At 33.7% G+C, this 26,945-nt stretch overlaps 1 protein-coding gene across 1 annotated transcript in view; it reads left to right on the forward strand.

Annotated features, from left to right (window-relative positions):
- LOC125059639 overlaps positions 1-26,945 on the forward strand; it is a 48,269-nt gene that overhangs the window by 15,918 nt on the left and 5,406 nt on the right. Inside the window, exons 2-4 of the mRNA XM_047664146.1 lie at positions 19,789-20,001; positions 21,649-21,778; positions 22,908-23,085. Coding sequence (XP_047520102.1) covers positions 19,789-20,001; positions 21,649-21,778; positions 22,908-23,085 — 521 coding nt within the window. The remainder of the gene's footprint in view (positions 1-19,788; positions 20,002-21,648; positions 21,779-22,907; positions 23,086-26,945) is intronic.

Genomic DNA, 26,945 nt, shown 5'->3' on the forward strand with positions numbered 1-26,945 from the left:
TGCTATAAATATATTAGTTGTTCTTTCTATTTATTGTTTGTTAATGACACTTCAACGTACAAATTTCCTTAAGTAAAGTTTTCTTAACATACTAATAAGGTCACGATATATTTATGAAAACAGGTGCATACTATTTATTGAGCATATAAATTATATGTAACAACGTTTTCATACGACAGCTGCATGTCTTAAGATGAAAATAATAAATTATTTTGTGTATATTTAGTTAGTATTTTTTTAAATTCAACACCCTTTATCCTTAATTAACTAATTATATGAATTAATCCCTCTTTCTGTTACTTGACTTGATAGAAATGGAAAGGTATTTTTATGTTATAACATTATTGATATGTTGTTCTGTTTACAATTTATGTAAGAAATACAATAGCAAATGGATACTGACACCGCGACCTTCGAGTCTTCACATACCTTAACCAAACAAAAATGTGTGAAAACCAGCTAATGACAATTTTATGTTTTAGCAACGTTATAAAGCAATAAAGATAAAAATATACTTTATAAGCGGAAACGATCCGCAATGCGCGTTTTTAAAGTATGTCGAATATTAAATGTGAATAAACAATTACTTAATGTTCGCGTAAACAAAAGAGAATCGCACTTTTGCTTCCAATTGTAGGACCTAATTTATACTTAATACGGCTTTTGTTACCGTATGAAAATTAGATTGTAACCATAGCAACAAATTCAATACGAGTTTTTATAAACGTAGCCACATTTCATTATATAGTATTAAACATTAAAGTAAAATAAAATTAATTGATATTAAAACGAAACTATTACATACAAAATTAAACGTCTATGGTGTTTTTGCGTTTTGGATAGGAAACAATTATTGTTTTTCCAATCTATATATATAAAAATGAAACCCGTTTTCCGTTGTCACGATATAACATGAAAACGGCTTGACCGATTTGGACAATTCTTTTTTTATAATATTCCTTGAAGTACGAGGATGGTTCTTACGGAGAGAAAAATTAAAAAAAATGAGTGAAAAAGTCTAAAAACAACACTTGGAAAAGTATTTTGTATGGGAATATAGAAATATTCCCATACAAAATATTCGTAATAATATTTAAAGGTAATTTGAACTTTAATACCATATCATAAAGTTCAAGTGTTAGTGGAGGGGTTCCGGGAAGGTAAATTTTTATTTTTTGACATAATGTATTTGTTGTATTATCAACTTTCTTTTTTTTATCTTACTAGCTAGACCGGTGTCCCGAATAGCAGAATAGGTATTAAAAAAAAATAAAGAATCGACTGTTAGGCAGTACGATGTTCGCCAGGCCAGCTAGTAAACAATAAAAGGAAAGGTTGCAAGAGACCCTTTGACATAAAGGATTCGTACTTAGCCTTACTCTAGGACAACCAGGCCAATTAAACGTTTATATGTAAAAATATATATTCACGCCTTTGTAGGAAGAGACCACAGATCTCCACTTGCCACAGTCCTAACAAGGTATGCTAGAGACTGGCTAATGAAAGAAGATAATTGAATTATTTGAAAACTTTCGGATTGCAATGATGGAAATTCAATGACAGAATGTCATTCTTAGGTTAGTAGGATTTATTGTCTTGATACTTCATGCAATTCACGGTCTCTCTACAAATTATTGGTACTGAAGTTAAGTCTAAAAAAGAGACCCAATATGATTTCTATAAAGCTGATTATATTAGTTTAAATAACCAACTTGATTCATTGATTATTCAAGGGTGCTCATCAGATGATCTGTGGATCAACTTTAAAGATCAAATCCAACACGCAATTAAAAAATCTATACCTCTTAAAACTAAAAGCAAGAATAAAAACCTACAAAAGCCGTGGATAAATCACGAAATATTACATCTAACTAAGAAGAAAAAAGAACTATGGCGTTTATACAGAATAGCCAGGACTGATAGCATGTACAAAAGATACAGATATATAAATAATTTGATAATTAAACTTACAAGAAAACGACGAAGTGAATTTGAATCAAATGTCATTGATACCTCCTCAAAATCTTTTTATGCATACATTAGAAAACAATTCAGCTCTAAAACAGGAATTCCATCGGTTTTAAAAAATGAGGTAGATGAACTTGTTGTTGAGCCATCAATGATAGCGGAAATGTTTGCTGATAACTTTGAGTTAAATTACTCCCCAGAACCTGATGGACCAATACCGAACATCAAACTTTCCAGGACTGAAGCTTCCTTTGATGCTTTCTCGATTACGAGTGAAATGGTTTTAAAATCCCTAGATACATTTGACGACACAACAGCGTCAGGACCAGACGGCATTCCATCCATACTATTAAAAAAATGTGGCAAATCACTCGCAGATAACATAGCCAAAATTATGAATGCATCGCTAAACACAGGCCTTGTACCGTCCGATTGGAAATCTGCTGTTGTTGTGCCAATATTTAAGAAAGGTAACAAATTATCAGCCTCCAACTATCGACCTATAAGTCTTACGTGTATATTATCCAAATGTATGGAGAAGATTATAGCTGAGAAATTAAGGAAATTCCTTTTCGATGAAAATATAATACCCTGCGAACAGCATGGATTTGTACCAGGACGATCTGTCGCAACTAACCTTCTCATGTGCCTGAATCAATGGGTAAGAAGTTTCGACCGGGGTGATCCTATAGATATAATCTACCTAGATTTTGAAAAAGCTTTTGACCGTGTCCCAGTTCGCCGACTTTTATGCAAGTTAGAGCACTTAGGGATCCGAGGAAAAATATTAGCTTGGATTACGAATTACCTTACGGAAAGATATTTTCGAGTTCGCATTGGAGATGTACTGTCCTTGCCTCGACAAGTACTAAGTGGCGTTCCTCAAGGATCAGTACTTGGCCCTTTACTTTTTATTCTTTACATGACCGATCTGAAGAACTCACTACAGATTTCACATTCGATCTTTGCCGACGACATAAAATTTTTTTGGAAATCCACTCTCCCAATCTCAAGCAATACAGGGTGGTTTAGATGATATTTTTGATTGGACCAAGCAGTGGCTTCTGTCACTAAATGTTAATAAGTGCACAATATTGCACATAGGAAAGAAAAATCCGCACATTACTTATCGCCTAGGTCATCAGCAGTTAATTCCAGTATTCACGCAAAAAGACTTGGGTGTAACACCCAAGTCATCAGTTGTGATTTGAAGTGGGAATGTCACATTATGAATATAGTGAAAAAGGCTAATTCCATGCTCTATTTAGTGAGAAAATCATTCAAATGCCTGTCACCAAGAACACTCTTAAAGATATATAAATGTTACATTAGACCACTATTAGAGTATGCCTACAGCATTTGGGATCCTTATTTCATAAAGGATATTAGTTTGCTTGAAAGGGTTCAAAGAAAAGCCACGAAAATGATCAGGTCATTCAGGAAGAAATCTTATAATGAGCGTCTGAAAGCACTTGACCTTACTGATTTAGGAAGTAGGAGATTACGAGGAAATCTCATTGAAACCTATAAAATCCTCACTGGCCACTATAATGTTCCAGGAATTGAGAAGCTCTTCATTTTAAGTGAAAATACGCATTTGAGGGGTAGTTCTTTAAAACTTAAGACCACTCAACACAACACTAATTCCCTAAAGAACTTTCTCCCAAACCGTGTAGTGGCCGACTGGAATAGGCTTCCGGAAAGTGTGATCAGTGCACCATCTGTGAACACCTTTAAAAATAGACTGGACAAGTTTCTCCAAATCCCTTAATACACGCGCATCAGCTTATTAAAAGCTGCCAGTGTGTTAATTAAATAATAATAATAAATAATAATTACTCATTTTTATTTCTATTAAATATTTTTCCGAATAGTTAACAGGTAATAGCCTAATTTTTGTTTTATTTTAGAATATTTCGTTTCTTTCGCAGGATTTGGTTATTCCCAATAAAGTTGTGTTTTATAATACATATAGTTTTAGTTTTCCATGCAATGCTAGTCATTTTAAGTATCAATAGTAAAATACTAAATACGTATAGTATTAAATTTCATAGAAATACAGAATAAATAAATAAAATCAAGTATCAAGTAAGTTTAATCCACAAAATATATCAAACATTTAGGGATACCATACTATTTTTTTTTAATTTGTCGCGCTTTTTCGTTATCTTCTTTCATTAGCCAGACTCTAGGACTCACGCTTCATCCACTTTCATGATATTGAATATGTATGACATAGATACTTTTTATACAAAGATGTTTATAAATGTTAATATAACCAAATATTGTCGAAAGATGACATGTCAATATGACTACAGCTATGTAGCCTAAGTTTAACTAAATTCGAAACACTATTAGTACTATCACTAATTAGCCTGTGCAGTGTGAGATGAGTACGAAAATTGAGTTTAATAAGTTTGCAACTGCAATCTATTGCAATATGTGAAACTGTGCTTTTAGGTCAGTTCATTTAAATAGTCCTCTAAATTGCCAATTTGTTCGGCTTGTTTCAACGCGGGCTAGTTTGAGGGCTTTTGATCAAGTTTTGCACTGCGACTAGGTCCGTTTCATTCAAATACGCATACATGAAGTAATTTTAATGTAGCTTTATGCACTTCATTGCTTACATCCCTTCTTTACTATGTGATAGTACTTTAATAGAACTCTAGCTTGGTGACGGCTATTAATATTTGTATTTTTAATTGTTATTGAAATTAAATATTATACCAATGCAATGGCGCGAAATGTAAAATATGTCATAGAGTATAGATCTCAATGAATTGGCGCGCTTTCTAGCAAACAGTGTAATAAAAACTCCTTGATTATAGTTGACATAAGCTTAGAATATGATTTAATCTGTTCATTTACGTTTTAGTTAATAACAGAAAAACAATAACTAACCTTAAAATATAATTACTAATAGATTATTATAAGGGGTCCCTTTAACAAGGTTCCGAAGATACTGGCAGTGTTCCCCATTTGAATAGCTAGACTAAATCTTTGTCTGAGGTAGCGCCCAGCTCTCTTTACTTACACTCATATATTATGTAGTTGTTAAGTGAAAGAAGGCGCAGAAACGTGCACGCGCTCAGTCAATAATACCTTAGCGCGGCAATACTTTACTTTGTAACTAACCTATGTTAGTACAGCGATAGTAACCCCTAATCACGTAGGTAAGGTTGAATATTTTAAATCGACAACAGTTTGATGTTTTTTATATAATAAAGTAAAGTAAGTAGGGAAGCGAGCCTACGCCTATAAAGGACTGTCATCGCAGCCCATGGACACCCATTTTTAGTGGATGCGTTGCCAGCCTTTCAGGGAGGCCACTAACTTTGAATAGTTGGGGGACGTATCTCTCAGGGAAGAACCCAAACGGGAGTCGATTCCACAGTTCGCTAAGTTGGAAAGTGCCTTGAAAAATGGACTGTGGAAGACTTAATATAAATATGTTCCCAATTAGAGGCGGTAGGCCTAACGGCTTCTGGACGGAGATGAGATTACTTATGCACAAATATTTGTATGGACCCATCAGTGACTGTCAAAATCGGAGTTACTTAAAGAAACATATTATATTTTTAAACGTTAACAATTTGGATGTAAATAAATATGGTTTTAATAGCTTATACTTAATGATAGAACGACCATTTAAAGTATTTGATTGGGAAAACAACTGTAGTTTGAAATTTACGGCGTCAGTGCATTTTATAGCTCGGAACGTGCCATGGATCGTAAATGAATATAAGTGCTTCAGCGGTGTTTATTAATGCTATTTGTTCTATATAAACAGTATAAAATGGTTGATAGGATGAGTATTTTGCTATTAAAATCAATTTATATACATTCTGCAAAAACTACAGACAATGAAGTTTAGTCAATCAAACAAGTCATAGTTTATTCTATAAAATACTCTTAAAGTAAAAGGGTATTACGTGAGCTCCAAGTGACAGATTAGCGTTGGCCAAGACTCTGGGTCACTGAGCCAACGCAGAAAATGGAAGGATAAAAAAATTTAGGTAATTTTAATTCCTCTGCAATATGATCGGGAGGAAATAACGACTTAATTTAATGTAAAAGCTAAACATAACAATCAAATATACATATCTAAAATTTTCTTAACCTACATAGTAATAATTAAAACTCCCTTCCTCGGACAAGCAAAAAAGCTGGTGCGGCCGCAGAGCAGGCGGAAAATAATAAACGGCTCAAATATAAGTCTTTCCTCCAGCTTCGTATTTTGTTCCCTTTGGAGTAAATACTCTTGGGCCGTAGGGTTCAAGAGCACAGGCGCTAATTAAAGATATAAGTTGGCGCCTGGTAGATATTACCGGTGATCCCAGAGCTGGTGCTTTCCTCGCTCAATTATAAGTATTGCAATACAGCGAGGAAATGCTGCCAGCGTTAAAGGTACACAGCTAGACCAAACTTTTTAAATTTATTTTAATTTTGGTTTTATTAATTTTTAATATAAAATATATTTTGCATTGTTAATCTTTATAGAGTAAAACAGCTTTCTACTTTTGTAGAATTCGTATAATTCGCTTCGTACTAATAAAAAACTTAATTTATAAACATAATGCAAACATCTATTTATAAGCAAATGTTTAATATAGGATTTAAGTGGGTCGGTTACTTATCAAATTTATGACGCTTTTGTGGTTTCATGAGTTCATCCAAGCTATGACATTAGGACTTTATCAAAATACTTAGTAAATATATTATTTTGTTAATTTCATGAATCATTCATGAAATTCACTTTGGCGTTATATTCCGTAGTGATATGAATTAATTGCGAGTTTTATTGGTTAATCAAACGAGTTGAGTCAGCAGCAAAATATTCTGCAAAACGTAGCATCTTTATGCCTTTGTATAATAACACTAAGCACCACAGGAATTTAATTTGCGCTCGCTCTACAAAATCGTATAGTACCCAATTTCTAACTATTGAATTATTAAATATTGAATTTATACAGATTCACAAGTATAAATTCAATATTTAATAATAATACATTATTCAGACATCCATTACATTTTAAATCGCGTCAATTTAATCATAATCAAAGTTATCTTCAATAATACACAACTGATCAAAAACATCCGCTATCTTGTTTACCAATCGGTTTAAATACATCCGCGGTGTAAATTTTAACCTTTATATCACCTTTTGACGCTGAATTTTGTTTATCAGTGACAAAAATATCTAAACGGTTAACGGTATCAAATCAAATCAAAAATCATTTATTCATTTAGGTTTGGCATTAAATGCTAAATGCTTCTAATTTTACATTTATTGCCAGTGCTCAAATCAAGGGCGCAGAACGGAAGAGAAGAACTGGCAAACTCTAAGCCACTCTTTTTAATCGCCAAGTTTTGTTCTACACAATGTTTGTAATGAGCTGCAACCATTACACCATGTTCCACGTGACATTTTAAGTAATGAATAGTTAATTAATAATAATATAATAAAAAAACAAACATTTGTCCTCTATCAGCATTATATAGTGAAATAGGAGCACGCACTTACATTCTCGTTATATAAGTTATCACTTAGGGATATTAGAAAAATTCTAACGCTGTCAGAGCAGGTATTTTTGATCCCTATATAAACGTTGAAGATATAATTCCATGTATTTCTCACCCACTCAATTACATACGCTGAAAATCAAAGTAACATTACAGATATCTGGCTCACAAAGCCGAACATCTGTTTAAGTATGATTTATTCGGTCAATTTAACGTTGAATGCCTCGAGGTTATCTCCTACGCCAGACTGTGTGTCAAACATATAAAATACTGTAGACTCCTTGTTCACTTTAAAAAAGTTTTAATAATAAAAAATTACAAAATAGATAACTAAAATAAATTATAGTTTGATCCCAGTGTACCTTCCAAGCTGGCAGTATTTCCTCGTTGTATTGCGATACTTATTCGTTGAGCACCAGCTCTGGGGTGACCGATACTATCTATCAGGCGCCAAATTAAATATTTGATTAGCTGTGTATTTGAACCACGGCCCAAGAGTCTCTACTCCAAAGGAAACAAAATCGAAGTTGGAAGAAAGACATATTTTAGCCGTTTACTAGTTTACTGCTCTGGGGCTCCGCCAGCTTTTGTGCTTGTCCGGAGGTGAGACGGGACCACACCACACAAGCTCGTCACATTCTCCAAGGAATCAAAGACCCGTTCGCTTGCCATCGTCCCTAGCGAAGCTTGTTGACTCCAAAATGGCTGAAACAAATAAATCAATTTATAATATACAAATTACTTACCCATAGCATTTTTATATGCCACTGTACACACACACAAACTTCACATATACCATTGAGAAGGATCAAAAACGTTTTCTTGGGAATTTTGCAATCGTCTACAATTTCGTGCGAGCAAACGTTACGAGAGTGTAAGACGATGGATCTTTGAGACTATGTATTACCAATTAGATACCCTAAAACTCAGACGTGACTTCATGGACATTGTTTATTTGTATAAAATAGTTTTAGCGTTAATACTCATGCTGACCTTCTTGGTATGTTTTCCATTCCTTGTAATCCTAGAGTTACTAGAAATAAAATACCTTTATACATACCTACGGCTTGCTCCGCTACCTTTAATGTTCCAGTGTAGCTATCGATTCTTTACAAACATTAATGAAAATATTGATATTTCGTAAGTCTTTCCACTTACCGTAAAATTGTTTATTTTGCTCTCAATGGAGTTTAAGTTATTTTTTAGGTTATTTATTTAATGTTTTGGGACTTAAAAACACTATAAAAATAATATATATGTTGGCAAGATTAAACGCAATCATATTTTTCACAGATTTAAAAAAAACTCATAGGTTGTCAACGTGTTTGTTTGTTCTTAAACTGCCTTATATATTTTGTTTCCCTGTATTAAATTTAACTATTTAATACATATTAAATATTACAAAACCTATGTGTAGTTTTGCATATTATAACCTATCTTTACCCGATTCACATCGAAGAACATGCACACAGCAGTGAAGTATGTCTGAGGGCAAATCGGTCACCGGTCAAATGAAGATCGTGTTTTTATCTCTGTCTGAACTAACTTATAAGGTTGAGAAAATACAACTCACTCATTCATTAAAACTAAATCTAACGTATAACGGCACTTTTTCAACTAAAGTACTCTTTCGTCTCTTTCTGTCTGTATTTACACTGTTATAAAAAGAGAAGGTCGCCCAAAAAAAAGGTGGATAGAAGATATAGAAGCGGTAGCAGGAAACGAATGGAGAAAGAGAGCCATAGACAGAGTCAGTTGGAAAAAGCTGGAGGAGGCCTTTACCCGTGAAGGGGTTCCGATCGACGGTACTGAAGGAAGCTAGAATAATAAGATATAATATATAATAATAAGCTGTGTATAATAATTTGTTTTTTTTTGTCATGATTGGAAATAAAACGGGCTTTATTATTATTATTAAAAAGAGAAAGATTCGTTCTAATGCGTTTCCATACTTATAACGAATGACTATGTGTGTTTAGCAAAAACTGAATAGAAAATTCATTATTCATATTATATTCGTGCTATATTTTATTTTTTAAATACTAACTGTTATTTTGAAATGAAATCTATTTAAATACACGAAACTAAAACTGCTTACTGCGAAACGTTCAATAAATAACAAGCTTGGTCATAATTTCAATAATTTCACGAGTTTACCCCATTCTGTTTGGCTTTCCGCCAAGTTATTAAATAAATAAGAACATATTTGTTTGGACACAATGTATCCAATCAAAATTTAATATAAAACACCTTTTATTGGTGGCGTGATAATTTAAAAATACGTTTCATTGTTATAAAAATAATCGTTAATGTGTCTTTTTAAATTAAATAAAAGTATTATTTGAATATTATTTACGGCTTTTAAAGTTGAACTGGCGTATCTAGGGGCTATTTTCAGGGCCACGGTCTAACCGCCCTACCTTTATATACCGCCCATGTTTTCATGTAGGGTAACTACTTCTTGACTTAAAATTCTATGTCACCCAAATGTGGCAGCAGCCAGCATTTTTCTATACTGAGGTAGCGTAGGTCCTGAGCAGCTACTACTTCTTGCGATGTCGGTTAAATATGATGCTAATTTAAATCTAAATATCTATATATATACTAGCAGACCGGCCAATCGTTGCCGTGGCTAAGGTTTTTGTTATATTACATAGTAGTCAACTATTCAAGGGAAACGGTAGGAGAACACCAGTCATGGGGACCACCATGCTTTATTGGTGGTTATGCCATTAAATTGTAGCTTATGGGAAACACAGCGCCATCTGTTAGAATTGTGACTATTAAATAATAAACAAAATAAAATAATAATAATATTGCGGGTATAAATTGAGATGTAAGCTATCCTATCTTTTAAGTTAGATCAAAATGCACACTGTGTGCAAATTTGATTAATATCGGTTCGGTAGTTTAGGAGTCCATAGCGGACAAACAACGTGACACGTAATTTATATATAATAAGATATAAATATTCCAACAAAAATGCTCAGCCCTTTGTGTAAAACGTAAATCGTCCATCCTCAAAATATTTCGTATACATTTGGACACTATAATAAAGCTGTATTTAAGTGCTTCATCAAATTAATTAAAACCAGAACAGTAAAATTAAATATAAAAACAAAAAACTATGGCAAAATGCCAAATGCTGAAAGTAAAATTTTATTGAAATAGTACGTAGATTTGGCCCAAACCCAGTTTAATTCAATGACACCCATTGAGATGATAAAGCTCGATTTTATTCAGTTCTGCACTGCGATTCTGTAACTCACTTTTCGAACTCACACAGCGGTTTTCGCATCGGCGGTCGCTCTGAAATCAGTCGTGAAGCAGTCATTTTGTGATTTGGCATTCGGAAAAGGTGGGAGCTTGTAGTTTATTGTTTATTAGAATGCCATATCATAAAGTGACTGCTTCACGACTGATTTCAGAGCGACCGCCGATGCGAAAACCGCTGTGTGAGTTCGAAAAAAGAGTTACAGAATCGCAGGGCTGCTATCGATTTTGCATATATAGAGAACTTTAATGTTTGTTTGGTAATGCTTTGAAGACCTACACTAGTAAAGAACTTCTAGTTAAAGTAAACTTATTTCGAAAGTGCAAATAAATAAATATTTAAAAAAAATCTTTGTTTAAAAGTTATTGGTTATAAAGCCGCCCATTGCCCGTCGCGATATGCTAAATAAAAGTATTTTTATTTAAAAACTAGCTGACCCGGCAAACGTTTGTTTTTCCATGTATATTATATCTAGGAAACATTTTTTTGGTTCAATAAATAAAAAATAGGGGTTGATCGTAGAGGGGTTAAAATTAGGGGTTGTATGTATTTTTGTATGTCCCATAAAAAATAAAAATTGGGATGGACACCCCTCATCATTTAGGGGTTAGTACGTCAGATTCTCATACTTACTAAATATGCATAAAAAATTCATAAAAATCTGTCGAGCCGTTTCGGAGGAGTATGAATCGAACATTGTGACACGAGAATTTTATAAATTAGATATACCCAACAACAAAATGCTCTAAAAAGTTTTTTCATATTTTCATGAAGCGAAATTAAATATCCTGAAAAGGATTTTGAAGTCTATTAAAATAAATTAGGAGACATTGAATTAAAAATAAATCCTATCGTGTAATGAGCGACCCGATTTGATACCGAGAACGAAAACAATAGTTCTGCGTAATAAATAATGGATTCTATTTTAAGACACATTACAATACTTTCCGATGAATGCCTTTTCTAGACAAATAGGATTAAATTGTCGGTAAAGCAAAAGGAAATATAATCCCAGCCCACATTCCCTACATTCATTCCAGATTAGAGGCATTCTTACGGTGTATCCACACACCTACTGTACGCCGCTATTCCCGCGAACTTGCCCTAGCATGCGCGACATGACTTGCGTCACAATTACTCCATAGTATAATTAATTTTTATATTATCATGCCTTTTTCCCGAAAGGGTAAAAAGAGACCACGGATCTCCACTTGATACGGTCCTGACATACTTCTGTATAATTTTCTCATTCGACGACTTCATTGCCTCGTCGGTTATTTACTTTTAACTTGTCCCTTGTCTTGTACCTCCTGGATTTGGTGCAGGTATGTTCCTATCCATGCCTACCCTAGCCCAAAAGTTGTTTGCTACTTGCCCTACTTGTTGACCGCTTCCTATCCATCCATTCTTCATGTCCAATTAATCTCCAAAACATTCCCTAGAATAATGGGAAAAGGTTTGTAGTATTTCTTAAAACTCCTATAGACAATTCTCAACGTACAATAAGTGCTTGATATGGGAAATTCACATACTCTAAATAGCAGAGCAGCGCAAATGAAATGCGTAGTTTGATGTCAATTCAAAATGCCCTTTGACAGTATTTCAATCCGTCGTACCAGTATACCATCAACAGCGTAAAATATAAACCCTTTGGAGGCGTTAATTTCATATTGCTATTTATTTTTTGTGTCAATAAGGAAACGTTCTACTAGGCTTCTACGACATTATACTCTGTCATAACCTTTTACTATTGGCTTCCCTGTTCAGTGTGTGTGGACTCGCTATAATATTATTGAGATGTCCGTAGGCGATATTTAAAAGATAGCGAGAAATCGTATTTCGTTTGAGACATTATTCTGTCTGAGTCTGGGCCTTCTAATATAAATATGACCTATTGGTCTAAGATCCCGATATACAACGACCTTCACCGAGATGCTTATTTAATGAAACGTATTTTATGTTTAATTTAATATGTCAATAAATATAATCCATATGGGTTGCCTAGCAAATTTCAGTCCAGAGTATTTTAATTAATATTAAAAAAAAAAATATTTTTTTAAACATTTCACCGGTATGATTATTAGATAAATTCTATACCAATCGAAAGTTTTAAGCTCATAGAATATGCAAACGTTAGGTTGTTTTTAATCAATTAATTATTTATGTGTATATTTTTTATGTGACACTAAATATACATCTTTAGTAAAAAAGAAAGTTATAGTGATACATATATAATACTACCCTGATTAAAAATATTGATTGAAAAAAATTAAAACAATTTACTACATGCAAATTATTAAAAAAGTTTTTTTTTTAAATATTAATTAAAAATACTCTGGACTGAAATTTGCTAGGCAACCCATATGGATTATATTTAATGACATATTAAATTAAATATAAAATACGTTTCATTAAATAAGCATCTCGGTGAAGGTCGTTGTATATCGGGATCCTATACTATATCGTATCTGGCGGTACACCTACTCAGCTTAACAGGTAAAAAGGTGATGGTGGTTTACGGAAAAAAAATTTAAAAGTATAATCAACTAAATTTAGTAAGGGTAAATATTCCTTGAAAATATGTGTAAGTTATTTATAAAAAAGAAAAACAAGGGAAATTTACTACCCTTTTAGGAATTTGTCAGAAAATGCTTGGGTAGGCTTATTTATTGGCTAAAGGTACAATAAATTCACATAAAAGTAAACTTATTTATATGGTCATAAAGCTTGACCAATTGTGCTTAAATTTTAAACTTAAATTCAAAACAACATTTTGGTGAAGAAAAGTTTGCGCGTTTTCCCTTTGTCCTCACTCACTCCTCTCTTCGAAGATACTCTCCTTAAAGCTTCAGCTAGCATCAGAATACTGTCATTCCGAAGGAAATGCTAAATTATTCTCTAAGAAAGCAAGGCGAGACGGTACGTACTTCGGGACACCACTTGCAACTTTATAAAACGCAAAATCGGCCCCACATGGAGTACTGTTCTCAACTCTACCAGATCCTTCCGCTTGACCGTATTCACCGAAGAGCGATTCGAATCGCTAACATCAGATCTCCAGCCAGTTTATTTTTTTGTAACATTAAAAAAAACAGTGAAAAACATTATTTAATACTAGAATAATATGCCTCAAGCTTTCACTTTCAGAAATTTATGCAAAAATAAAGAACAATTTCCTAAGTGCTGTAAACTAAAGTTGTAACTAAAGCTGTAAATTAAAGTTAAGTATATTTTCAATGTCATTCAAGAGGAAAGAGCTAAAACCTCAGTCCCCGAGGCTACTTAACTTTAGGTTCTGTTTTCATTTATTTTATTGCGGCCAGACTGCCAACCATTTTATCTAAGTACTGTATAATTTTTAACACAATTATTCCTAATGTAATATACAGTGAAATTTCTCCCAAAGACTTAACTATGTGCCTGGCATTTATCGTGGATTTGGATTTTTCTAATACAAAATGCGAATGAGGTCACGGGGAATCATTTTGGTCACCACAATTGGAATGCAATATTTATTTTGGAAATAGAAATGGACTTTCCCAAAATGGGATTGACTCTAAAAATAGTTATGAACACTATTAACCTAATTTAAGTCAGTTTCTAATACTACTTTCATGAATAGTACATACATACACTGTTAATTGTAGTGTAAATATATTTTTTATTATTATATATATAATATAAGCTTGGTGTACATTTAAAAGCGTTTTAAGTAACGTAATAAATTCTGTGGGTTGTGAAAAGTGGCAATATTTCCCACACTATCTTAGTCGTAAATTATGAAATGCTTCAGGGACTTTTCCTTTGAGACGAAAGTATTTTCAAGTATTTTTATAGGTTGCACTCAGGATTAAACCAATAATAGTGTGGTTTATTTTAAAAGTATCTATATGTATATAAGAGTATTGATTCCTTAGAGATCTCAATGTCTTACATGATTTTCATGCGAAAAGGGACCCTTTTCTATCCTAAATAGCTTTCTTTTTAAAAGTTTAGATTGAGTCATTGCCTTTTGACATTCGGGAGTCACGCTTAGTCTCGTCTCTGAATCTGAGAGGGCTGAAAGAGATACGGGAACAAGAAAAACTCGTCAATCATTACATTCCTTTAAAAAACTAATTTTGCAAGCTTACCAAAGAATCTTCAATGGCAATTTATTTCCCGATTTTCTCGCAAATTAGGCGTTATTAAATGAAGACTTTATATATTTCTAAAAATTCTACTCTTTATTTTCGAAGATGGTTCATTTCCGTTCAAATAACTGCCATTATTCAATTAATTGAAAATGTCGCGAATTTGTCTCCCATTTCAATGAGTCGAAAACACCAAAACATTGAGCCCAATTAAAGGCCAATTTCCAGTTCGAATGCGACTCCAATTGAGCTGATTGCACGTTTGTGCATCCCATTTTAGCGATTAAATCGAATTGTATGGACATCGTTTTGTAGGCGGAAATAGATTTCTGACTATTTTTGCCCCGCGATTCATTCCTTTGTCGCATGGTGTTATATGCTCATATACTTGATTAATGGACTATTCAACAAGCCAGTAGTTTCCAAGTTAAGCGCCTTTAACCAAACATATGAACTAAGCCAGCTTTATTGGCTTCCGCCCTCTCCCAAAAGAGTTCTCTTTAATTCTTAAAAGACCGGCAACGCACTCGCATTCGGATCGGACCCTAGCGTTGCGTGTATGGGCGCCGGTATCACATAACATCAGGTGAGCCTAACCTGCCCGTTTGAACAGGGGGTATAAAAAAAACTTTCGATATCACACTATTGGTACACCATACAAAAATCCGAATCGAATCCGTATCGAAGACAATGTCTTATGTACTCGTATATATCAAAGAAAATCAGCTCACAAACCTGGGAGGTGAGAATATGAAAACAAAGGAACGGAGCACCGATTCCACATTATTGGTCAGAAGCATCTCTAGTCCAACACGCGTACGCACGATCGTCTTTTATTACACGCTTTATATTCGCTTCACCTGTATGTATGTATGTAACCGACTCCTTCGGACTCGATTTTGACCCACTTTTAACGAACAGGTTTAATTCAAACTTTGCGCACCTGTCAAAGATCGATGACAATGCAATAATCCGAAAACAAAAATGAAAAAAATAAAAAAATTTAACTAAAAAATAAAAAATAGTTAAAAAAAATAAAAAACACGCTTTTAAAGCACATCAAACTAAAAAGTGAAGGCGCTCTGTGCAATATTTTTCATCTATCGAGCAACCCACGCTTTTTCACAATAATACCAGTATTTTTTGTTCATTACCATTTTCAGCCTAAATTAGGAATTATTTTTCACTTTTTAGTTTGATGTGCTTTAAAAGCATGTTTTTTAGTTTTTTTTAACTATTATTTATTATACATTCTTATCCTATTTAAATTCTTAAAGATCATATAAAAAGCAACGTCGTGGGAATAATAACCTCACGTCCTATATCCGTTCCCATATGTTAAACATTCTAGATCGCGCCGCTAACCCAGTCATTTCTAGCCCCACACGATTGACCTATTTAGTAACACGTCATTTGCATAGTTATAAAGGGATCTCATAAAGAGGACGCAGAGTTCTTACGATAAAGAGAGCGTAACAGTGTTTTGATCGGCGGTCATTGAACCGTGATATTTGTCCCCAAAAAACAAGTAAATTAATTTGAGTTCATTGCTATTTTCGCGTCGTCGGCTGCAAGTCGATAAACAATGTTCTTAAATGGTATTAGATAAACTTAATATTTATTAAAAGAATAATTAATTTGATAAATGTATTTGAATAAAAAACTATTATAGAGGGGGTATCGTATTCGATTTAGTGGTTTTAAATTTCGAAACCGTTAAATGCATTATTATTATTTATGAAGAAAGTCACAATTAATAAGACAGAATGTATATTAATAATTAATATTAAATAACCTATTATTATAATACCGTTATTTTGCTACACCCACTGTTTAACACGTAGACTCAGTAAGCATTAATGTATCTATATGATTAAAAATATTAATAATATACAAACTGTACAAATATCTGGTAGAGCAGTGTTGGCCTAGTGGCTTCAGCGTACGACTCTCAACCCTGAGGTCGTAGGTTCGATCCCCGACAATGTACTAATGAACTTTCTGTCTATGTGCTCATTTTAACATTCGCTCGAACTGTGAAGGAAAACATCGTGAGGAAACCGGCTTGCCTTAGACTCAAAAAGTTGACTGCGTGAGTCAGGTACAGGAGGCTGATCACCTACTTGCCTATTAGATTGACAAATTATCATGAAAGAGATACAGAAATCTGAGGCCCAGACCTAAAAAAAGGTTGTAGACTGATTTATTATTTAAAATTTTCTTAGTCAATTTAATTTTGTCAGTCTTAAACAATAATAATTCACGCCGTAACAGAGGTACGGGGGCAGTTATGATTATATTTTAATAACTTTTTTTTTGTTATCAATCTCAATCTAATCAATCTAGCCTCCTAATTGTTCCAATTGTTAAAAAAACCATTTGTTTTTTTCGTTTATAATAATAATAATACGGTATTTTTCTTCATTCTTTACTCGGTAGTAGTTCTTACACAAGAGAACCCCTGTTGACAAGACTACAGTCCTTTGCGTGGTATGTATATATTAATTAAAATTAAAATCGAACCACTCATTATTGCCGTATCTTACACATGCGTAATGTTTTTGCAACGAACGGAATTTAAAACGCTTCAATCGCCGATATAAAACTGTTCGCAAACGCACTTAACAATGCACATGGCCACCATTCATGAGCTTTCAAGATAATGGGTGCAGTTTTCAGAATTGCACCTGCGCAAAGAATAAATCATAATGAAAAGAAAATGAAATCAAAATTATATGTTCAACTTGACAAGTTCTTGTGAGTCAAGAGCACGGCGAAAACGCTGCAGGTATTTTTTGTTTGGCCTGTTTCTTAATACAACGAGTAATTTAATTGTATTTTATTTATGTATGACATATTTAAAGGAACACTTTACGGGAACATACGTTTATTTACCATTTTAATACTAACCGTTTGATTACCTTCAAAGAGAAATAAAGCGGAATGAGCTGGTTACAACTCGATGGGTTTTTTTACAATAAAATTTAAATAACATGTAAAATTTTGATGATCAAATCCATTCAATCATAATTGTGTATTTCAATACGTAATTTCACAGCTGTTATAGACAAACACTTGATTGCTGTGTGTGTTTAACGTGCCAAAAGTTTGACGGACTTCAATATTTTCATTATAAATAGTGTTTATGTCACGTTTTTATTTTCTGCATTCAAAAGCCGTAAATGTCTAAGGGTAAGGTCCAGTAACGACTTACCGGTAACTCGGATTCACACAAAAATCTATTGGATTTTTACATATGGGAGTAGTTCGTTTCTAAATATCACCGTTAGAAGCTTTACGCTTAAATGATTTATTTTCCCCAGCGGCTTATATTCAGTAACTTAAAAAGTAAACAAACTGTCAACAAAGTATAATACAAGCGTGGGTAGTAAAGGACTTTGTTGGCACGTGAAAAGGTTTTTGAGTCACGTGTAACAAGCCGTGAAATTCATAAGATGGATTACACTTGGCGGGAAATTGGAGAACAAATATTATTTCACATTGTTACCGCGAAGTATCGGTATCACTTACTTGACTTAAGGTCCTATTAAAGTTAGGGCGAGAATATCTAATAGTACCTGATCTGTCTTGGGCAGCTGTAAATTCGATCCAGGTCTTCTGCTTCCTTCGCTTTTGCGATGTTCATTCAGGTCTATGTTGTCTATGTTTCTTATTGCCTAAAACCAGTCGAGAACCTGCTTACCCATGTGACTTGATCCCTTTATTGCCTATATCCATTTTCGGGTAATATTAGTCAAACAAAAATATTAAGTAGTTTTAAAATATTTAGCTTTTAATAATAAGAACCGTGCTATAGTGAGATATTTCTAAAACCCGAATAAAATTAAAAACTATGACCGTGACGAATATTCGTCTTTACTTTATACCTTTGTGATATAGGTGGCGATAGCACCACTAACACTTCTTTGTATTTTTTTGCAGTATGTTGACTTTAACATAGATTTTTAGGTTTGTACGATTATGGTGTAGGTACAATACATAGAATATATGGCTTTCTTTGTATGTGTGCCAGTAGACAGACTTTTGAATTATGTCTTAAATAATATTATGAAATAATTAATTACATTTTGTAACTACGTCATTATGTCTTTTTTTAATGGTTTTTTTCAACTAGTCGATTTCTATAGGCTCTAAGTAGGTCTTTAAATATTTTGTAAAGGATTATATATAACATTTATATTAAATAATGTGTATTCTAAGTAGCGTAAATTTATGATTTAAATACATCATTAGTAGTGGCGTAAATCGGGCCTATTATCAAACTTGTATCAAGTTAGTACCGTGTTACTTTGGTTACCATTTCCTGGAAATAACATCGTTACCAAGGTAACATTCTCGTTTTAATACGGGATGAGTTTAATATAAGGCACATATCAGAATTAATTAACATTTATTAAATACATAACATAAACTTGTAAGAGTTGTTGTTGTTGTTACGGTAGTTATAAAGTAGATAATTAATAATTTACTTTATAAGTTCAAGAATTTTATACATAGGTAATTTAACATGAAATTGTTTAATGAAATCTCTTAGCCATATTTTACCTGTGACACGTTATTGTTTCTTTGATGATGGATGTCCTGAGTAAGTAAGTCAGTTTAAAGACTTTAAGGCAAGTAGTCCTTTCCAATCCAAGTAAATATTTGTTACGTCCCAGTAAAAAAAAAAAAAATGTTTATTATGGAACATAAGATACATGTATCACTTATTCCACGTCATTAAATTTGAAGGCATCCCTACTCATCGGCAAAGAAGACAGAGGGTGTAGGCCGAGAGAAAAAGCCGGCGTAAATAATCGGCAGTCTTGAATACCAACCTCTCACCCACACCTTGATGACAAATGTTTTAATATAAATTTTTGTTAACAGTTGTACGCTGACGATGATCAGGATGGAAACCTTGTAGATGACGTCAAAGAGTCAAAGGACGATAAGCAGAGCTACGACTCGTTGGAGAAGTTACATGGCCTCACGGTGCTGGAAGATGACAACCAGCTTGCAGATGATGAAGACCTCTTTGATGGCGATGATGATGCTGAGAGCGGGGACTGGTATCCTGATTACGATAGGAGAAGGGAGAAAGTAAGTACATCTATAGCTAGAATAAAAAATCACCAGATAGATGGACTGGAATTGTAATGCTAGAAGTTCTTGTTCTGTGGAAGTATATGGAATCTCTAATAGAATTAGTGTTATAAACTTGTATGGGATTGAGATGTCAAAGCATCACATTGTAAATTTCTTATAAGGTTCATTTCAAAGTTCGTGCGTTCATAAAGTTAGGTGTAGTTAGTTGTGGAGTCTCTCTGCATCTTCTACCGCATTAATCAGAGAGTTCCGCGTGTTTTAAAGCACTTTTTTCCGCTCTCCACTTTATGGAACTAGCTGCCTACTTAATTATTTCCGAACCAATTAGACTTAGGATTGGTACGATATAGTATTTTAAAAGGCCGGCAACGCGTGAGTGTGTCAGGGAAGCCTCCTACCCGTTTATATATTTAACGTTGACTCAGAGGCTTGCCCCTTAGAACAAAGCCGCTAAGGAATTCGGTCACAGTTATTCGTAAAGCATTAAAAATAAATAATTTCACTCAACTAAATTTATATCACCCTGTTAACCTATATTGCTTCGCGTAATGCCACGTCATAGCACTCGTGATCCCGGCTTCCTTTCTCCTTGCGTTATTAATATTAGAATCTGCGGTCATGAATATGTTAATATATTTGATATGAAGCAATTTCGGTTCCATAGTTTTTATCGTAAACATACGAGTAAGAATGATGTATGTAAATACGCAATATTGAAATAAAAAGTATTTATTTACGGGTGAACTGTATATATATCTAAGGTCTATAATCTATATCATTTAACACCAGGTCAGCCTTCTTCCCGTCTGCCCCGTGTTATATAAAAAAAGTATTCAACACCTACTCGATGTTAATAAAAAAAGGGTGCGTGTACTTACGTACGCGCGTAAGAAGTTATACTTCTTTGGCATTATTAAAAATAGTTTTTGATTGCATGCAAATAATAAATTACAATTAAATAATCAAAGACTGGAAAAGGAGTGATTATAGTCAATAAAGTTCAGTTTTCATTTGAAAAATTAAATAAATAAATATTTATTATTATTCTCTTACATTAAGTGTAACATAAATTCTATTATTATTCGAATGTTGTTTTTAAAATATGTATGTCCAATGCTGTAGCATCTTCCGTGGGCAACTTCATTCTTAATTTTGTGTCACGCGCGCATCGTAAAATTTCACTCTCAATTTCACTTTTCATAACGCGCCTAAAGAAGTATAACTTCAAAACGAAAAAGTTTTCACCTTTGACAATGAAGACGGTTATTGGTGATGAACTAAAGATCCATATTTGTTGCCATGGTTACAAATACCGTATAATTTGTTTCATGTTTTGATAAGGGCGCTTACTTGTAATAACAAATTTAACTAAAAACATAATATGGTTCTGACAATATTGTTCCGACGCTAGTCCCTGTACTAGGGAGACCGTGATGGGTGGGACTAAACCTCTTTCGTGATCTGTCTTATTAATATTTATTTTGAGTACTTCCTTTTTTCTTTCGAAAGAAATTAATTCTTCCCGGGGAATCGAAGATCACATCAGAAGGCTATCTGACTTACTTTATACTGCCCCTTGCATTATTTGTTGTTTTAGTTGTTTATTTATAATTACAATAATTTTTTGATTATTATCTTCAGGTTGGTACAACAAACATGGTTCGGCTAACTCCAGACGACTTCATGGGCGTGGTGGAGGGAGTCGATGTTGGGGGAAACTTAAACGAGATCAAGAGGCTGCTAAATGAAAACCCGGAGATTAAGGATATAGGTACGTTATATATATCTATTATAATTTATAATCGACTTATTTCGATAAAATTTAACTAGTCTTTAATTAAGGTAACGATGTAACATAATCCCTAAATACTGTCAGAGAGCAAAATAAAAGCTACACTTTGTAATTTAATACTTTGTTTATTCCTTTGTACAGAATGCAAATATTTCCTTTGAAATCAATATAAGGATTTCACGAGTCAGACAACAATTATAGCGAGCTATTCTTTAATAAAATTTCGTTTTATTAAACGTCAATTTCAATATGGTAATAGTCGTTGGCGCCGAGATTTCGCTCTTTCGATAATCACAAAGGCCTATTTTTCATGTTAACAACATGACCGACTCTGACTGACTCTTAACTTGTTTTGTTGTATCGGTACTTAGTTATAAAACATAAAACAAAAGCGCAAATATATGTTTAACTCACCTAATTAAATTACAAAAAAAAATGTGTGTGTGTACTAGGTGTACACACGTAAGAAGTGAAACTTCTTTATGACCTTATTTTTCGAAAAATTATCTACTATTTGCAACTTTACAGAAATTGGTTAAATAAAGTTAAATTAGATAAAGTTTAACAAAAGGCTTTTATTATCATAGACATGAATACAAATACAATTATTTCATTTTAACTTATTACTGTACTACTATGTAGTACTAAGATTATTACAGAATTTCATTAATTGTAATAGAATTATTAGTATTACTATCATTGTTATCGTTATTATATATTTTTGTTACTAATGGCTTCGAATCTCTTCGGATCAACCGTGGTAGGGACAAGAAAGAGATGGCGCGTAACCGAAAAATGTGACAAATGTGTGTAAATTTTTTTCCAACGCCGATAAAGAAGTTTGACTTCAAAAAGCAACATGGCGCGTAACCTGCTACAAAATGTCTCCCATACGTCGATAAAGAAGTTTCACTTCAAAAGATGGCGCGTAACGGAAAAATGTGACGCGTAACGAAAAAATGTTACACTACATTTTTTTCCAACCCCGATAAAGAAGTTTCACTTCAATTATCTTATATAATGAATTATTAAATAGCTCATAAAGATTAGTTTTCCACTGTTCATGAAAATTCAAAAAAGCAAGCTATACATCCTATATTTTCAACAGCTCTACCAACGTTGCCAAATTACACACGCAAGCCGACAACAGAAACACCAGCCAGCGTGCGGGAGACGGTGACAGAAAAGCAAAATGGACGCGAAAAGCGAAGCGTATTTCCCGACTCCGCAGCTGACGCGATATCAACAGTCACTGCACCTAAAGTCATTTCGAAGGACGAAGAAAGGTATAATTTAGATTTTTTATCTGTTGCCTTTATTTTGTCTCAGTGCAGATCTATCTACTACTGTCTACTGACTATGGTTTCGTTTATTCTTCTTTATATTTTCCTCTATGGTTATAAGGAGGAAAGAGTTTTGTTTGTTTTTGTTATACTGAATGTTTTACCGTATAAATATTAATGAGGTATTGTTGATTTCATAGATAAAATAAATAAATCAATGGCGCAACCTTTTTAGGTCTGGGCCTCAGATTTCTGTATCTGTTTCGTGATCACTTGGTAATCTAATAGGCAAGTAGGTGATCAGCCTTCTGTGCCTGACGCACGCCGTTGACTTTTTGGGTCTAAGGCAAGCCGGTTTAACGATGTTTTCCTTCACCGTTCGAGCGAATGTTAAATACATAGAAAGAAAATCCATTGCTGCACAGCCGGGGATCGAACCTACGACCTCAGGAATGAGAGTCCCACGCTGAAGCCACTAGACCAACACTGCACTTTTCATAGATAATACATGAATGATGAAATAACGCTATGTTAATATTAGATTGTTTCGTGACAAATTGTCGAAATAGCAAATCCATTATTAAAAGGCATACTAATAACAGTTTATATAAATCGAGTTCGTGCTTTAGAATATAATAATTGACTAACTTTGTTTAGCTAAGGCTCAACTGACGGTGGCTTAGTTGACGGGCACTAGGTTTGGTTCAGTACGCAATTGTTTCTGAAATCAAAATCGAAATATATCTGCCATACATTACTAGACTCAATCTTTTTTTTTTTTCTGCGTTTATTTGCAATCAGCCCCAAGGCTATGAGCAAATTTTTTCTGTGGTGCTGTCATGTGGAGTGACTTCCCATTGGAAGCATCTACTCATCTTCTGTCTAGAGCTACTGCCGGTCTTCTAGCTCTAGAATATGGTGACGTTTTAGTCGACTCACATACTGTCTAATGGTGAGTTGGCGAGCAAGTTCATTCGGGTGACAGCTTAACCGCTCTTTGTATTTAGCTGCCAGTCTCCGGATTTCCTCTTTGATAGTTCTCATTTTAAGGTGCTCGTGAACTTCGTTGTTGGTTATAAGACTCAATCTAAATCAATGTTTATTTATTTATTTATTATTATAGCCTCTATTCGGACATGCCAGTATTTTTCTTTATTTTTCGTATATTGTACTTTTCTTCCGGGTGTCCGTTTGCCAGATGGCAAAGGCCTCCTCCAACCTTCTCCATTCTGGCCTTTCTATGGCCACTCTACCCCATGTTGTTCCCGCGACTTGTATAATGTCGTCGTCCCACCTTTTTTGTGGTCTACCTCTCTTTCTCTTTCCATCTCTTGGGTACCATTGTGTGATTATTTTACTCCATTTGTCCTTTCCCCTGATTATGTGGCCTGCACATTTCCACTTTTGTCTTCTTATTTTCAAAGTTATGTCCTGTACCCTAGTCTTTGTACCATACTAAATCAATGTTCCATAAATAAAATATTATTGTTGTTTAAATTGCACAACTTGTTTCACTAGTGGTTGTGGAAATTCGAAACTCTTGTGTCGAGTTACAGTAAGTGGTTGACTCTTTACACATGTTTCATCTCAGTTTACAATCCTTTATCCAGTTTAAAGGAAGCCTTGGCAAGTCAACCAGTATTAAATATTACTTATTAATTTGGTTTACGCACTGGCTTTAGCATCTTATCCCAGATATCGTACATTCGATCCCCGGCTGTGCACCAATGGACATTCTGTCTATGTGCGCAATTAACACTAGCTCATACGGTGAAGGAAAACATCGTGTGGAAACCGGTATACGTAGACGGCGTGTGTTAAGTACAGGAAATTGATCAACTCGTCTAACAGAATAAACAAATTATCACCAAACAGATACTAAAGTCTGAGATTAGGAAGAGTTTTTCGCAAAAGCGCTTTCTTATTAGAGACTTTTTATTGTGTCATAGTATAGGTCTACCAGAATCTGATGGCAAAAAAAAAGTTCAAAAATTAGCGATTTTCATATGGCAATAAAAGAAAAATTTCATCTGTCAACTGAAATTTCGAGGAATTGTTTTTGGTTTGGCTTCAAATTTCCTTTAAAAAGTGATGAAAATGTCGAAGAAACCTCTTCGATCGCAAGCAAGACATATTTTTTTCAATGTTTATCAAAGAATACTTGGTCAACAAAATGCAGAACATACACAATCATCGATATTGAGCCATGTGCAAGCGTCGACTGGTTAGTAGGAATGACACGTCTTGATACTTTGGTTTATGGAAATTATATTATGTACTTATACTAAACTTCGGTTTATTTCAGGGGTTTCTTATACTACAAATAAACTTGGATAGTTTTGATTTAGAATTGATCAGAAACAAGATAAATGAGTTTTACACTGTTTCTTTCTCTCAAATAGTGATCGATGAATGGCGAAAATCTTATGAACATGTAATAAAAATTGAAAATCAGTTCATAGAACAAGATCGGTTAATTGAGATGCAGGAGGAAAGGTTTATCATAAATACTGCGTTGAAGACATTTTTATGGATGTGCAGTATTTGGAACCATTGTTTAGTTCTCAATTAATTAATAAATTCATGAACAGAGTAATTGGAGTTTTCATCTAAATTTCAAACTCCACATTCGCCACGTTTTCAAAAATTATCCTTGTTCATTGGATAAATTTTTATACTTGCATGTATCACACACAGAATCAGCCGCTATAAGTAAAAAAAATATCAAAACGTTTTACTCCAATTTCCCCAGTATTGCTAGCGTCAATTTCTTTTTTCTCTTTTTGCCATCAGATCCTGGTAGACCTATAACTAGTCACATACGTTTAATAGCTAGCCAATAAAAGCTTCTAAAGGCAACTGTTACATTCTTTCATACATAATCTTATGTTATCGTATCTTTAAATTCATAAAGAATTTCCTAACTTTAGATTCGTAATTGAAAAGGCAATTGAAAACCTGAACAAAGTGTCTCTTATACAAGGCTTCGTAATAAAATCTATCAAAATGATAACACATTTTGTGCCAATAACAAATGTGATTTCTCGTAATACGAGCATGAATAATGTTAAATGAGTGAAGGAATTTTCCAATATGATCTAAGGGCGAGGTTCTTTGTTATTCGAATATCGGAAACCGTACTCTTTGTGACTTTATTTCTATATTAAAATAATAGCCTTTTATTCAGATACTTTTACACATAAACACATTTTTATTTCCATCTCATTCTTTTCAGGGATTCGATAAATCCCACCATTCCTGTTTGCACTGTGTCATTCTGTCATGTACCACTTGCTGTACCTTAATTTGGTCTATCCACCTTCTAAATTATCTTTCTCGATTTCATTTATTGTACCTTCGGCACCCTTTAGCACTTTCTTGCTTCATTTTTCTATTCTTCTTGCCATGGTTAATATTTGTATATATGTTAACATATACAGTTGGATACAGAGCAGTGACAGGCGCAAATACTTTGTCACTACTAATACCGATTGAGATTCTAGGCTAATGTTAAGTTTTTGCATGGCGCCATATCAGCTACGGGTATTGAGAAAACTACAACGAAATTCGCATACAAAAAGTCGGATCCGATATATAAAGTCGAAGTTACAGAGAGATTTTTTCTATATTATTTAATTACGAATAAAGATATTAGTTTTCCACTGATCATGAAAATGTCCAAAAATATTATATCATATCCTATTTTTCAACAGCTCTACCAACGTTGCCAAATAAAGCACGTAACAAGCCGCCGACATTATGAGACGGTATATATAAACAGTAAACACGTATATATAATATGTATAGTAAACGGGAACGATCATTACCTGTGTGTCAGACACAGAGGGAGGATATGTAAAGGG

Source organism: Pieris napi, chromosome 20, assembly GCF_905475465.1.
Source record: "Pieris napi chromosome 20, ilPieNapi1.2, whole genome shotgun sequence".
NCBI lineage: Eukaryota > Metazoa > Arthropoda > Insecta > Lepidoptera > Pieridae > Pieris > Pieris napi.